Source organism: Procambarus clarkii, chromosome 53 (assembly GCF_040958095.1).
Source record: "Procambarus clarkii isolate CNS0578487 chromosome 53, FALCON_Pclarkii_2.0, whole genome shotgun sequence".
In the NCBI taxonomy this organism is placed as follows: domain Eukaryota; kingdom Metazoa; phylum Arthropoda; class Malacostraca; order Decapoda; family Cambaridae; genus Procambarus; species Procambarus clarkii.
This window is the reverse complement of record NC_091202.1, coordinates 22,473,075-22,489,108: the sequence shown is the minus strand read 5'-3', so window position 1 is coordinate 22,489,108 and position 16,034 is coordinate 22,473,075. Positions and strand designations below refer to the sequence as shown.

The following is a 16,034-nucleotide window of genomic DNA, read 5'->3' as shown; positions in this document are numbered from 1 at the left end:
AATAAGTAATCCGAGGCCTAATCCGAATTCTTTATATATTAAGCCTAAGAATGATAACGTTGGACAATATGAATATATATATATATATATATATATATATATATATATATATATATATATATATATATATATATATATATATATATATATATATATATATATATATATATATATATATGTTTTTAATTTATTCTGAAATTTTGAGTGACACATTTCCTGAACATCTGAAGCAAGAGTTGGTATAAATCAATCAATCAATCAATCGAGATGGTATAAAAAGGGAGGGTCTAATAAGGTGTTAAGTACATCAACACACAAAAGAACGCGAAACAATGGACATATATGGGGGTCGAAGGTATTTTAACAAAATATCTATTGGTCCGTCCCCACTCACAGGATGGGCGTGGGGTCCACCACCGCTCACAGAATGGGCGTGGGGTCCACCACCGCTCACAGAATGGGCGTGGGGTCCACCACAGCTCACAGAATGGACATGGGGTCCACCACCGCTCACAGAATGACCGTGGGGTCCACCACCACTCACAGAATGACCGTGGGGTCCACCACCGCTCACAGAATGAGCGTGGGGTCCACCACCACTCACAGAATGAGCGTGGGGTCCACCACCACTCACAGAATGAACGTGGGGTCCACCACCACTCACAGAATGAGCGTGGGGTCCACCACCACTCACAGAATGAGCGTGGGGTCCACTACCACTCACAGAATGACCGTGGGGTCCACTACCACTCACAGAATGAGCGTGGGGTCCACCACCACTCACAGAATGAACGTGGGGTCCACCACAACTCACAGAATGAACGTGGGGTCCACCACCACTCACAGAATGAACGTGGGGTCCACCACCACTCACACAAGGATGGGTACTCAGCATATAATAATCAATTATACACAGATATGTTACTAACTCAGCGCATGGCATGAATTTTGTATATCAGTGTCCGGGACAGGAAGCGTGTTACACTTTATCACTCTCCGGAATCAAGGCCAAGTCTGGCCTTACAGAGCGGTCACCCATCTGGTTGCTGGCCATACACAATGGTGTTGAACCCGGCCGAGCCACAGACACGCATTGTTTTACTTTGAAATACTTAAGAAACACCTCATATCCACTAGCTCTTGATGTGGGGAAGCCCGTATACATTTTCCAACGTCTCATGTATATAATAATTAGAAACCCTAGTCGGGTTCATGGATATATATAGTTTATTGTTTAGAATTTATATTGTCGACATAATTTTATTACGAGCTGCGTTATGTATTTGTAGTTTAGACTGGGTGGCATGATAGGCTAGTATGAATTAAGGAGCCATGCAGGCTGCTCTATCCTTCCTATGTACATAATAACTGAAATTGTATATGGGAACTGTTGCTACGTGAAAACCAGGAATATACTTTAAATCAATTGCAAAACCATGAATTTTATTCGTCTCATGCTAGGAAAAAAAATCTAGGAACATAATAGTTCAACAAGGCTGATTAGTAAAGCAAAAATAAGTGCTTAATAAGTTTGGCGGGAATATTAGGAGCAATTGGCGGGGAAATTCGGGAGTTTTGTACGAATCGCCAGCAGCGGGGCATTCAAACCTCGCCCACCAACGTCTGTGATTGGCCGCCCACCCCGAATCTTCCTATCCCATTGGCCAGTTTAAAACTGACGTCATAGGAGCGGGCCAGTAAAAAAAGACGCTCTGCGCGCGCCAGGGGTAACAGTTGTGATAGTGCAGTGGCAGTGAGTGCAGGCGCCATGGTGAGTCCTTGCGAGTTTTTATGAGAGATACGAGTGCTATGTGAGTGGAACCTTCACGGGCGTGGAGGAGGAGGTGCGGGGCGTCGACTGGCCAAGTTTGAAGGCTCAACTCGTGGTTTTAACGTGTAAAATGTTGGTTTGTTTCAGGCAGGAGGTAAAGCAGGCAAGGACTCCGGCAAGGCTAAAGCCAAGGCTGTCTCGCGCTCGGCCCGGGCGGGGCTTCAGGTTAGTTATTGATCTCTGCCGCCACTTTCAAGCCCATTTTGGCCCTAACTTGATATATGTTGCATGTTGTGTGGAGTAGTGGAGGTGATATAAGGTAAAGGCGGCGGGTGACGTTTAAGATGGCGGCGTGGGAGCCAGGGCAGCCAACCTTGTGGTGTTAACTGGTGGTGGTGCCTTGTGTTTCAGTTCCCCGTGGGGCGTATCCACCGGCACCTGAAGAACAGGACGACGAGCCACGGGCGTGTGGGCGCCACCGCTGCCGTCTACAGCGCCGCCATCCTCGAGTACCTGACGGCCGAGGTGAGTCCTCCACGTGAGCCGCCACGGTTGGTACTCCTGTACACCCCCCTCCCCCCTGGCGGCTCCCACTAGGCCTACTTTACTCTATTATTTATTTTAAAGTTTTATATTGTGTGTTGGTGGCGGGGTGGAGGCGGGAGGCGGCGGCGGCGGCGGGCAGTTTGAAGAGGGAGCGGCGGCGGCCATTGTCCCGGGTCGCCGCCGCGCTGACGCCGCCGCCGCCGCAGGTTTTAGCGGGAAAATGTGAAGATGGAGATTGAGTGTGGAGCCTCCAGGAGCCTCTAGGAGCCTCCAGCAGCCTCCAGCAGCCTCTAGGTGCCTTCAGCAGCCTCCTGGAGTCTCCAGCAGCCTCTAGGAGGTGCTGGGGCGCCTTGCTGGTGGTGGCCAGGGGCTCCCCCGCTCCAGCAGGGGTCGCTGGGACACTGGGGTCACGCGTGGCGGGGGTTGCTGGGGTCAGCTTGGCTCCCCAGGCATACAAAATGGAGTTGACTGACTGTAGCGGCCACTGGCTACTGCGGCCACATGCTCCTCCCGCAACTACGGCATTAACATAAGAACATAAGAACATAAGAACAAAGGTAACTGCAGAAGGCCTATTGGCCCATACGAGGCAGCTCCTATTCTATAACCACCCAATCCCACTCATATACTTGTCCAACCCGTGCTTGAAACAATCGAGGGACCCCACCTCCACAATGTTACGCGGCAATTGGTTCCACAAATCAACAACCCTGTTACTGAACCAGTAACAAAGCTAAGACTTGATAAAGAGCTTCCGGCTTGTCGCTCTTTGATAATTTGATAAGAGGTTGAGGTATTCACGTCTTGCCGTTTGCTTGCTTAGTGTAAGGACTTGGTGAATAACTAACTCTACAATGTCCAAACACCGTAAATTTATTTGATTTAAATCTAAAGTTCTCGTGTTTGCATGGTGATAAAGATGCTGTGTAAGCCTACTTCCTTTTTATCAAAGTGGTATTAAATATTTTTAGATGAGCACAAGAAAGCAGTTTAGAACTGGACAATTTATTGGCAAGCGTGGCAGTGAGTTACTGCTTACACCCGGCACCTAATTGTACATTATTCATCTGTTAACAGCATCTGTCCTTGATGCTATTTATCTAAAGAGTTGGGAGACTATTTCATATCTTACAGGACTTGTAATTACAGTTCAGTGAAACTTGTCGTAGTAACGTGAGCATGTTAACTGGGAGACCTTTACCTCTGATGTTCTTTGGCTTTCTTACGCATGTTAGACTCCATTTGAATCATGCCATTCAGTTTGTCAAGGTGCTGTGTAAAGGACCTGGCCACCTGCTTGTGCAGAGGATGTTGGCAAGGATGGTCCAGAATCTGGAAGACTTCTTTGAGAATTATCAACTTTGTTTTACTCTTAGAGGTGGACAGGAATGCATGATTGTGGGTGAAAAGGTGTGGTTAGGGATAGTGTGATGGTGATGAACTTCATAGGATAGACGAGTCCTTGGTGGTGTTGTAATTTGGGATCTGGCTCGAGGAATAGATTACTGGGCGGCATAATCCCAGAATGGGCTGGGCCAGTAGGTGAGCAAGTTTAGTTGGGATGACTGGGAAGTGCCTCACATGGTCCAGTAGGTTTTGTGCAGGTTCATCTAACACTGTTGTATATTACAGTATTTGAATACAGGTGAAAAATTTTCCTACTGCTAATGCACTTCCTATCTGTCTTTTAGTTTTAAATTACCTTTTAAATTGGAGATTGTAGGCAAAGAGAAATGCACTTATTTTGTATGCTGTAATTTGAGAAGAGGGTAAGGTAATTCAATAAGTCATTGGGAAGCATAGATGAAATTTCAGAATTAAGAGACTTTGATTTTCGATGCTGCATTTTTGGCAGGAGAATGTTTATTTTCAAAACTATTTGGAGTCCTTACTTACTAATTTGTTAACTTGTTATCCACCTTTGATGAAATGTTAAAATACACACTTTACAAAAGTAACCAAAGGAAATGCATTTTTTCTTTATTATATAGATTCTCATGTTTCCAATGATACAATATTTGTTCAAACTCAAATGGGGCGAGGGTTAAACTCGTCATAGTAAAAGTGCTCACATTTTGCAGGCTGAATTTAAAATGCAAAGAAATATTAATGAAAACATTTTCAGGGTAAACAGTGTTCAGAACTCTTAAACGAGGTCCTCATTTAAGCAATAACTTCTGAATGCATAATTTTTTTTTTTCTTCTAGCTTAATGTCTAGGTATTTAACAATTTTCATTGTTTTCAAACCTCTTAACCATTTTTCAAAACCCTAAACATAATTCAAGAGTGGAGAGTAGATGTTTTACCATTCATTTTGAAATCTTGGACTTCATTCATTGATTTTACCATGTTCTTGACTTGACAGGTTCTGGGAAGGTTACAACATTTAAGAGTGTGTGTTTGTGTTCAAAGTGCCTGGCTGAAAGGTTAAAGGTGGTTTGGTGGTAGTTTACATTTTTATTGAACTATATGTACATTGGGTTTCTAGATGCATTGTCTAGGACAAGTAAAATATTGAAATCAGTCTTAGTAATTTAACTTAAAGCAGGAAGTGATGGGAGTACTACTAGACTTAAATCTCATGGTACCACTTCCATACCACCGACAAATAATTTTGGCACGCATGAAGCTTTTGTATTTTCTAAATGATGGTGGCTTCAGTTTATCACTAGCAGCATTACCTCTATGCAATATGATTAATAAATGACATGTTGAAAAATCAGAAAGTTCTAAATTAAATTTTTCCTCTAAAAACAGGCCAGTCATAAAATGTGTGCACACATTGTGTCTAGTACTTTTGCCCAATTTCAGGACATCTGGTTTTGCCATTATCATTAACACTAGTAGCCTTGCTACTGTAAATTTGCTTTTGCCATGTAGTTATTAACCACTTACTGGTGAGCGTGTCGGAAGGTATTTTTAATACTCTTCTGGATCTCAATCTAATGTTTAAACTTTTGTCAGACATTTTCTTGCTTGTTGATTTTTATAATTAATGAACCCTTCACATACCTGTACTCTAAAATAAATGTCTCGTCTATGACAAGTAAAAAGATTGGGGCGCAGTTGAAGTCAAATGTGTGAATAAGTTTTCCAACTTTATTGCAAATAATGTTGCTTCTTCCTTGACGTTGGTACATCACAACACTTTCTCTTGTTTGGCCACATTAATCTCTGATGCACTTTGTTTATTGGGACATTCCCTATGTGCCGAAAATCATGTGTTCGCAATTTTTTTTTATTTGTAAAATTATAAATTCCCTTCCCTGAACACGTACATGTAAAAAAAAAAAATAAAAAAATTCCACTTAAGATGTGGGGTCGTGGAGAAGGGGCCGTGTTTGCTGTGTACCCGTGTGTAAAGCTCCCAAGGGTGGTCACGCGGGCCATTCACACACTGCGAGTTGCCACAAATATATTTTCAATTATTTGTTCTATGTATTTCTAATGCAGCTTTATTTTATTATTTTTTTATCGTATACTAGCTGTACCCGGCCACACCAACCTTCCCCTGCCTCCTAGCCATTCCCCCCCTTCCACATCCTCTCGTCCTCCCAACCATTCCTCACTCCCCCGTCCCCTCTTCCTCCCTACTATTCCCCCTTCCCCCATCTCCTCGTCCTTCCTACCATTCCCTCCTCCCCACCATCCCTCACTCCCCTGTCCCCTTGTCCTACCCATCATTCTCCATTCCCCTGTCCCCCTCATCCCCACCATCCCCAACTCCCGTCCCCTCGTCCTCCCCACCATTCTCCACTCCCTATTCTGATGCATTCCCAAATGATCTGATGTTCCCATCACTGAAATATAAGAAAAAGTTAGAAACGAAATGGAAAAACAATGAAAAAAAAACCTCGCTAAATGAACGGTATGATAAACACTACTCAATTCGAACTCAATGTCACAAAATAATTAAATCAAAATGAAAATAAATTGAAATCTGAAAATTCAATTTATCAATAAAATAAACATTGAAATGGAATCGTAACATTTAGTATAGCGTGTGTTCCTCTTACGTGCAACAGATGGCACAGTTTTACAATAAGAGCATGTTTTTCACCTGTCACAGATGAGGCATCTGTACTTGTACTCATGAAATAAACGGTATGGTAAAAACACAACTCCATTCCAATGCAATGTCACAAATTAAATGAAAATAAATCAATATGAAAATTAAATTTGTCAATGCAATCTGAAACATTGAAATGGAATCGTAACATATTTAGTATAGCATGTGTTGCTATTATGTGAAACATATCGTGCTGTTTTAAAAAAAAAAATGTTTTCTCAGGTGTGGCATCTATATAGTAGGTATATAGACACGCATGTATTTGAATGGAATGTTGTCAAAATTTCAAAGCAATGGGTCAAGAACCTTCAGAGATTAGTGTTGCTCATACGTCCAACAGATGGCGCTGTTTTTTAAAAAAAAAAGCCAGTTTTCCTGTCACAGGTGAGGCATGTATATAGTAGGTATATAAAAACACGCGCCTATTCGAATGCAACAGTGTCAAAATGTTGAAGCAATTGGTAAAGAGGTTTCAAAGTTTTCCCTCACATGAAAAAGTTTTTGAAAACGTTTTTTTCCCGTCAGACGTGACATCTGTATAGTACTATATAAAAACTCAATTGGATGCAAATGGAACGTTGTCAGAATTTCAAAGCGATCGGTGAAGAACTTACGGAGATTAGTGATTTTGAACAAACTAACATTTCCATTTTTATTTATATAGATTTGGCCGCAAAATGTGTCCCCGCCAGACATCGGTAAGATTATAAATGGACACATTGCGTTCCCTGCGGGCGAGTGTTAACATCTTTCCAACCTATTGATGCGCTTCCCGATATATGGGCACCATATAACTGCTGCATATTCCAACTAAATTGGAAAGCACAACTAGGCTCCTTGTACATGTGCTTTTATGATCCTCAGATGGTTTTTATTCAGGACCACCTGTAGATAATTCTTTGTCGGTTCTTTAAGAGACCTCACGTAATTTGTGTGGCTTACGTTTTCCTACTTCACTTCCACAATGTGGCATTTATTCACATTAAATTCAATCAGCCAAGTGTTGCTCCATACACTTTTCATGACAATCATATTAAGTTTATATCCCTTAGTAGATTGGCATCAGCAAACATGTTCATATTATTGCGTTCCTTTTGTTAGATCGTTCATATAACACGTTGCAATTGCTAAGCAGCTATTGATGAGCAATGGTGGTGGTTAAAAAAAAAATGAACTTTGTTAGCTTGGCTGATTTGTGTACTACTGCTTGAGGTGACAGCATAATATTACCAACAAATAGCAGCATTACCTGGTCCAGGCATGCTTTTTAAGGGGGCATATTACGAAAATATGCTTTAAATGAAAACGTTCCATTTCAATCAAACTTTTTGACTAGTTGTATATAAAATTGGGTTCAACGGGTCCAAGTCTCAGCATCGTAGCATAAGTAGGAAGGGAGAAGAAAAAATTGTCATTTTCCAAAATGGTCAAAACAATCAAACACGTGTCGACTGAAATCATGTCTATGACTCTAAGCTATCACAATAGCATATAATGAAGTATTTTATTATTTAGTTTTATGCATTTTTTTTATCAGCCAATTTACATGAAACTTATACACCTTACAGCACGTAAGCCTATCTGTAAGTACACAAATTTTGGAGGAAATTGGCTGAAGTCAACTTCAACCGCTGGTGGCAGAATCTTTGATCTTATTTATTGTCAAATAACATAAAATTAGATCTTTCATTTTTTTTTTTTTTCAATTTACATGAAATTTACACCTTTTATGTAGTTTCTCAACAAACATTATAAAACACTTTATTCCCAAGTTCATTTATTGATTTTATAAACATTTGCAAACCTGAAATATTGGCATATATTTTTGGGGAACTTTGACTACTTGTATTGGTAAAACTAAACATACTTTGGATAATCCTTTAAAAAAAATCCTTTACTATATGCTTATATGATAGACGAGTGTCAAATTATTTCATTTGAAACTTGTGGTTGTAGATAATTATTGAAAATGTGTAAAATTCGTTGGGGGGGAAAAAAATCCCTCTTTCTATTTAGGGTGCGAAACTAAAATGTAGAACAGTTGCAGCCCTTCTTATATACAACTAGTAAAAAAAAAAGTTTGGTTGACATTTAACAACATTTAAGAATCGCGTAATACTCCCTTAAGTTGCTAATCATCTGTACCACTTTCTTATGGAGGATTAGTTTCTTCTAAATTAGGCAGATTGCTGAAGAGCTACCTAGTCTGTTCTTGCACGAGCTGTTTTAATTTTTCTTAACATGTAGCTGAAAGCATAATGCCTTTTCCAATCTTTCTTGCAGATAAGGGCAAATAATGACTAAACTTTGTAGTTATTCTGGACAATTAAAATTGAAGTGTAGAGCCATATATATTTCTGTATTTAATGGTTCCAGAGAATATCAGGTTAATCCCATGGGATACTATACTTCAGAAAGTAATCATGAAAATTTAACACTAAATTTTAAAGGCCGATTTACACCTTTCATTTTTTTGCAATTTACCATATCAATTTTATCCCATTTAAAATAAAATTAATATGTTCCATCCAAGATATAAGCCATGCAATATAGCCTTTGTGTATTTGTAGGTCCTTGAATTGGCTGGTAATGCATCAAAGGATCTGAAAGTGAAGCGTATCACTCCCCGCCATCTACAGCTGGCTATTCGTGGTGACGAAGAATTGGATTCACTCATCAAGGCGACCATTGCTGGTGGTGGTGTTATTCCTCACATCCACAAGTCTCTCATTGGAAAGAAGGGCTCGCAGAAACCTGTATAAAAGGGCCAGTTAATATATATTTTGTCAACGTACTCTGCCCAGGGACTGACTACCATGGATGTGCAGTTGTTTGATGATGCTTGTATGTCTGTGGGTAAGGAGGTCCCTGAGAAAGGGGGAGGCCATTAAGGTTTTTGTTAATGAAGGTGGCCTGCCACCTTAATCATCCCCTCCCCCTCCTCCCCCAGTTACCTAACCCTGAAAGCCCGTGAGAGTTATTCTACCTCTAGGAAGGTATTTTGGACACTGCCTGAAAGATGTGAAGCTAGGTTGCAAGGGATCAAGTGGGGGTTGTTGCATCGCTCAAGGAGCTAGCCAGAAATGGTAGTTTAGAGCGTTGCAACTAAAAGTTTCATGTTTTTTCCAACTATTACTCTCAATAATAACTTTTAAAATTTGTTCAACTGGATGCTAGTTTTATCAGAGGTTTTATTTTGTTCAGTTTTGATTAGGAACATTGGGGGAATGCTTTCCTCCTTCCTATGATTTAAAAAAGTGTCGTGTATTACTTAAAAGTACAATTTTCAATGTTTTGATAATGTGTAGAGTAAGTATCACTATACATATTGTAATTAGTGCATTCTCTACAATATAATGTATATTCATTTTTTAAGAATGGTATTTTCTTTTCATTCCTGATACTAGTTTACTCATTATTGTGGAAAAAATAGAACTATTTGTATTCAAAGATTGATAAATGCTGAATGTAAAATGCAGGAGTAACTTATGGCTAGGCAGGTGGCGACTGGGACGAGGCTGGCTGCTAGATAAGCTCTTAATGGCTAGTTTATACAAGGTTCATGAATATTTGGCAAGTAATTTAACTTGCAGCAGTTAACTGTGAATAAATTTAGCTTTTCTTTAGTTACTCATGGTGTTGTCTTGCCAATACCAAAGGATTGATATTTTACTTTGGACTGAGTTGGCCAAATGTTTTCAGATGTGGATGTATGGTTTTTGAAAATCTTAGTGTATTTGGTGCTGAAGTTAACTTTAGCGGATGTTTATGTAAACAAAGTTTGGCTTGGGGATCAATTACCTTGTCCATAATGTGTAATTTCTTGGGCCAATGTGTACTTTGTGGTGAGATTTAAAAAGGAAGGGGTTTCTCACTTGTTAGGGAAGGCACAGTACCTTAAAAGAATGGGGAAAAATATACAAAAGAGGGATAAAGATGTTTTGTGACACCATCTTACATTACTGTCTTTCATTATTGGCAATGGCACAAACTACAGTACTGTAGTACCACTAGTAAAACTTGCACACTAAGTAATAAATAGATAGATATGACGAATGACATTGCATTGTATATTGTAAACCATGAAATATTTGAAAGCAGAACTTAAATGCATAAAAAAGATACAAAAGGACTGGTCTTACATTGCATCCTAAGTAAAATATTGATATGCAGAGGCACAGGTTATGTAGTTTATTGTTAAGTGATGGAAAAGTCACTTGATCCAAATGTGTACTACTGGATCCTTGTATGATTAAGCTGCTCTCACATGTGGTGAAAATGGCCCTAGTCCAAACATGTGGGTCAGTGAGGTGTCCCACTGTTGTCCTTCCGGTGATCATGAACAATAAAAGGAACTGCAGGCCTATTTGACCTTGCTGAGGCAACAGCTGTTTATACCTAACGAAGTTTTCGTTAATTTTATTTCTTTGTGCACCTTGTACCCATCCGGTGGGTGGAGAGGGTTAAGAGGCACATAATCGGTTCAGGAACATGAAACAATGTGTACTGGCCCTTGCAAACCAGTTTTTTCACATCAGCACAAGAATAGTGTCTACAGAAGACCTTTTGCAAATTGTGTGTGCCTAAATATTATCTTTAAAGATAATGTATTCCATATTTTTGTAAATTTTGTACACAAATCTAGTTATTCAACACATTTGCTCATGTGAATTAAACAAGTGATGTAGAAGCATCCAAGGTGATCATTAGTCATCTGGCATATACAGCTGTCTGAATCGTGTATCTGGTGATGACATTTGGAAAATATCTACAGCTCGCCAAACCATTAAAATGTAGGTATTTACTTCATTTCCACTTTTCCATATATTATGCATCCAAATTCTGATTGAAAGGTTGAAATTCAAGGGGTCCCGGTAGTACAGTTTTTGTTCTCGATGCAGAATTGAGAATTCCGGGTTTGAATCCCAGGCGGGACAGAAATGGTTGGACACATTTCCTTTCACCTAATGCCTATGTACACCTAGCAGTAAGTAGGTACCCAGGAGTAAGCAAGCTTGTGGGGTTGCATCCTGGGGGAGGGGGGCTCGATAAAAGCCAAACGTGCATGAAACACTGGTTTGTTGTCCCCCAACACGATGAATAATTATCTATAAAGCAAAAAATGTGTTAATTTTATTTTTACTTCTGATAGTCCCTGTGGTGCAGTGGTAAGATGCTGGCCCCATGGTTTGCAAGTGGTTGGGTCTGGGTTCATGTCCTGGCCCTGGAGGGTTGACTGGGTGCCAATCCTTAACTGTAGCCTCTGTTCACCCAGCAGTGAATGGGTACCTGGTTAAACAATTGGTGGGGCTGTATTCCAAGGAAAATTAAGATTAAGGCCCTGCCAAAACACACACAATGGTGGCTTTACAAGAATGTAAGAACTTGTATGTATAAATAATAATAATAAGCGGGTGGAGATGCACTATAAAGGGTAAGATTGTTTTACAGATTTAAAGCTCTTAAAGTATAACCACAAATGTGACTAATTTAAGCTATTTGCGTGCTATCTAGACTATGAAGGGTTTATCCCAGCTTTGATGAGGGTCTTGCGTAGGGTGCCCCATGGCTGGTGGGACTTAACCTTTGACCCCCTCTCTGGGCATATATGTGCAGGGGAAACTACATAGAGTACTTGTTAGACCATCTGAGGTAGGCTTGGGTGCCTGGGTGGGGGCACCCAGAAGGGAAAGGGGCTTTGTACCAGTGTTTGAGAAAGTTGGATGTAGTAGAACATGGTCATGTTTAAAAGAGGTAGCAGTGGACCATTACAGACTGGAATAGATCAAAATGTACTTTCTCCATTTTCTGAGGTGTGATTTCATCATATTTTCAGCCACGTTATTGTGACATCGTCTGCACAGGTAGGATTGCTTGGAATAAAACTTTCTGCACCAGTGCCTTCCTTTGTCTTGAAAGAAAGTTTGATGTAGTAGGCTCTGGCTCTGGGACCCATGCTATGAAACTGAATACATATAGTAAACTAACCAGTATAGTGTCCTGTACAAACTGTACTGTGTACAGTCTGTCCTATGTACAGTCTCCTGTATACAGACTACTGTGTACAGTCTGTCCCACAAATCCTATGCATCCACCTAATTTTCTTCCAGTGGGTTATTAAAGTATTTATCCTTAATTAAAATAACTGAAATATTGCAACCCAAATTTTTATTTTTATAAAAGTATATACTGTAGAAGCATAAAATGTGATGGCACATATGCACACTTGATCATTAACTCAAGAGTGAATGCATGTTCAGTATATATTTGAAACAACCCTTAAATTCCATATTTAAAGGCTGCTGTGACAAATGAATTACTGAACTAATTTTCTTGAAAGTAGATCAGTCTGAAACATGTTCCTTTGAGGAAAGCCAGAAAGAGGTCCAACGTAGAAAGAGAACGAAGACGTCACTACAAAAGAAGAAAAATTAATGAAAATGCTGAAGCAGACACGACTTTCTATACAAAGGAGGAATAATTTAAACGGAGATTGAAGAAATCGAATAGACTGAAGCATTCATATCGGATTGAAGAAAGGCAACTAGAACAGAAAGCAATTCACGAAATAAAGAAAAACACAAAATATTAATTCACATGCTAAATTAAAAGCAAAAACTACTGCCAGTCTTGGGCCTATCAGTACTAGTGAAGGTTCATATACCGAGGATGACAAAGAAATTAGCGAAATCCTAAAAAAGCAGTATGAGGACATGGTTAGTACCCCGATACACAGCATGAAAGTGAAAGATCTGGACAACTTTATGCGTGATATCCAAACCCCTGTAAATATAACTGGCATCAACATGAGCGTGGCAGATTTTGAAAGAGAAATTGACAATATGCCCATGCACTCGGCCCTGGGTCCAGACTCGTGGAATTCAATATTTATAAAGAAATGCCAAGTGCCAGTAGCACAGGTACTCGGTATAGTGTGGAGGAAGAGCTTGGACACGGGAGATACCAGATCGCTTAATTAAAGCAGCAGATATAGCCTCTGTACACAAGAGAGGTAACAAAGCATTGGCAAAGAATTATAGACCAGTTGCACTAACATACCACATAATAAAAGTATTTGAGAGAGTGATCAGGAGTTAGGTCACTAGTTTCATGGAGACTAATGACCTCCACAATCCAGGCCAACATGGTTTTAGAGCAGGAAGATCATGCCTCAGCTACTTGACCATTACGACAAAATCACTGAGGCATTAGAAGAAAAACAATGCAGATGTGGTATACACAGATTTTGCAAAGGCATTCAATAAATGTGACCATGTGATAGCATACAAAATGAGGTCAATGGGAATAACTGGTAAAGTAGGACGCTGGATACTCAGTTTTCTGTCGAACAGAACACAGAGGGTAACAGTCAACCATATAAAACCGAGTCCAAGCGCAGTTAAAAGCTCAGTACCTCAAGGTACAGTCCTTGCACCACTGTTTTTTCTTATTCTCATATCATATATAGACTCAAATATAAGGCACAGCTTCGTATCATCTTTTGCAGATGACAAAAATCAGCATGAAAATTACCTCTGCTGATGATATTGAAAAACTACAAGCAGATATTAATACAGTTTTTGACTGAGCAGCAGAAAATAACATGTTTAACAGCGATAAATTCCAGGTACTGTACTCAGATACGGTAAAAATGAGAACCTTAAACATAATACAGGGTACAAAACACAGTCAAATTTGCCCATAGTGGGAAAGCAACATGTAAAGGATTTGGGAATAATGATGTCTGACGACCTAAATTTTAGGGAGCATAACCAAGCAAATATTGCAGCAGCCAGGAAAATGATGGGATGGATTACAAGAACTTTCAAATCCAGGGATCCCGTCAGAATGGATGTACTGTACTCTTCAAATCACTTGTGCTGTCCTGTCTTGAGTACTAATCAGTACTCACTTCCCACCTCAGAACGGGAGAGATTGCTGAAATAGAGGGAGTACAGAGAACATATACGGGATTCATAAACGAGATAAAGCATTAAATTATTTGGATTGTCTCAAAGTTCTCCAAATGTACTCGCTAGAAAGACGACGGGAGAGATATCAAATAATATACACATTGAAAATACTGGAGGGCCAGGTCCCAAATCGGCACAGTAAAATAACATACTGGAGTGAACGATATGGAAGAAAATGCAGAATAGAACCAGTGAAGAGCAGGGGTGCCATAGGCACAATTATAGAGAACTGTATAAACATCAGAGGTCCACAGTTGTTTAACATACTCCCAGTGAGCATAAGAAATATTGCTGGAACAATAGTGGACATCTCACCATTTACACCACTTGGTCTCCAGGAGCCGATGCTTGGTGTTCATCCTGGTCTCTTCTGCAGGTGTCTTTGTCATCCCCTCCATCCCTTCCTAGTGCTCACAACTCTACTGCTTGTGTAATCTGCAATGATGTTCCTTTATTCCCACTTTGAAAAAAAATCATCTACTCATTCCATCATTGCTTGTAACTGCCCAAGTAAATGGTATACTGTCTGCTCAATTTATCTAACTTATTTTCTACACAGAAGGCCAGAGAGAAAATAGTACCAGAAGCAGTTAAGAAAGTGACTTGGCAACAACAGAAATCCAAACGACCATGACCTACAGCTTTCAGCAAAGAGCCAACACAAAGTGTACTGTGGATAGACCAACACAGTCCAACAAAAGCATAAATGAGAATTTGGCAATATTATATATGGGATGTATGCAAATATAGGCTACATACAGTGGCGCCTCGATTAACTAGTTTAATCCATTCCGACACCGAGTTCGTCATGTGGATAACGCATCTTGTGAAACAACAATTCTTCGATTCTTTGCGGTGGGGAATCGTATTCCAGGGACCTGCCTGAAACGCTACGCGTACTAGTGGCTGTACAAGAATGTAACAACTCTTGTATATATCGTCATCGGAGGTGAAAGAACCAGCGGGAACGCTCGTTAATCGAGGGAAAGCTCGTCATTCGAGACATATTTTCTGCGAGTGGCTTGCTCGTAACTGTAGTCGCTTGTCACTCGAGGTTCCACTGTATTTGTTCAAAATAATACATGTTCTAATGGAACATGTAAATATAAATGCCCAAGAATGGGCAAAAATACTGTATACTACTGTAAATAGCCAAATACTAAGTAGTCTGCTCAATTTATCTAACATTATTATTAGCAAATTGTATACTAAGTAGGCAAAAAATCAATGGTATACTGCCGTTATGTAGATGACATGTTCGTCAGTAAAAGACCCAGATGAATTAATTGACTTAAAAAGCCATCTAGAGAGAGTCAGTACTCCGTTTTACCCATGAAAATAACAATCTGCCATTCCTGGATGTACTAATAACAAAAACAGGAGCCTCTAAGCATCAGTGTTTGTGCTAAGCCTACAAACATAGGATTATGTCTAAACAGTAGGAGTGAGTGTCCCCAAAGATACAAAGCCACTGTTCTCAACGCTTGTATTAGTCGAGCTCTTACCCACTGCTCTGAATGGAGCAACGTGAGTAGGGAGTTTGAAAGAATAACCCAGATGTTGGTGAACAATGGATATAGCAACACAGAAATAAACACTACAATAAGACGACACCTGGATTGATGGTACAATCCTAAACCAAGAACAGAAACTACAACACCTCCAATAAAATTA

General features: G+C 39.9%; 1 protein-coding gene across 1 annotated transcript; it reads left to right on the top strand.

Moving 5' to 3' along the window:
- The first annotated feature begins 1,633 nt into the window (after nucleotides 1–1,633).
- Nucleotides 1,634–9,765, top strand: His2Av (Histone H2A variant). Its single transcript, XM_045756563.2, has 4 exons — nucleotides 1,634–1,771; nucleotides 1,919–1,996; nucleotides 2,183–2,296; nucleotides 8,958–9,765. The coding sequence occupies exons 1-4, from the start codon at nucleotides 1,769–1,771 to the stop codon at nucleotides 9,147–9,149; spliced, it is 387 nt and encodes a 128-aa protein (XP_045612519.1). The 5' UTR covers nucleotides 1,634–1,768; the 3' UTR covers nucleotides 9,150–9,765.
- Nucleotides 9,766–16,034: the final 6,269 nt, after the last annotated feature.

Coding starts and splice junctions, on each gene's coding strand:
- His2Av (XM_045756563.2), top strand. Junction 1,997..2,182: donor CGGCCCGGGCGGGGCTTCAG/GTTAGTTATTGA, acceptor CTTGTGTTTCAG/TTCCCCGTGGGGCGTATCCA. Junction 2,297..8,957: donor TCGAGTACCTGACGGCCGAG/GTGAGTCCTCCA, acceptor GTGTATTTGTAG/GTCCTTGAATTGGCTGGTAA.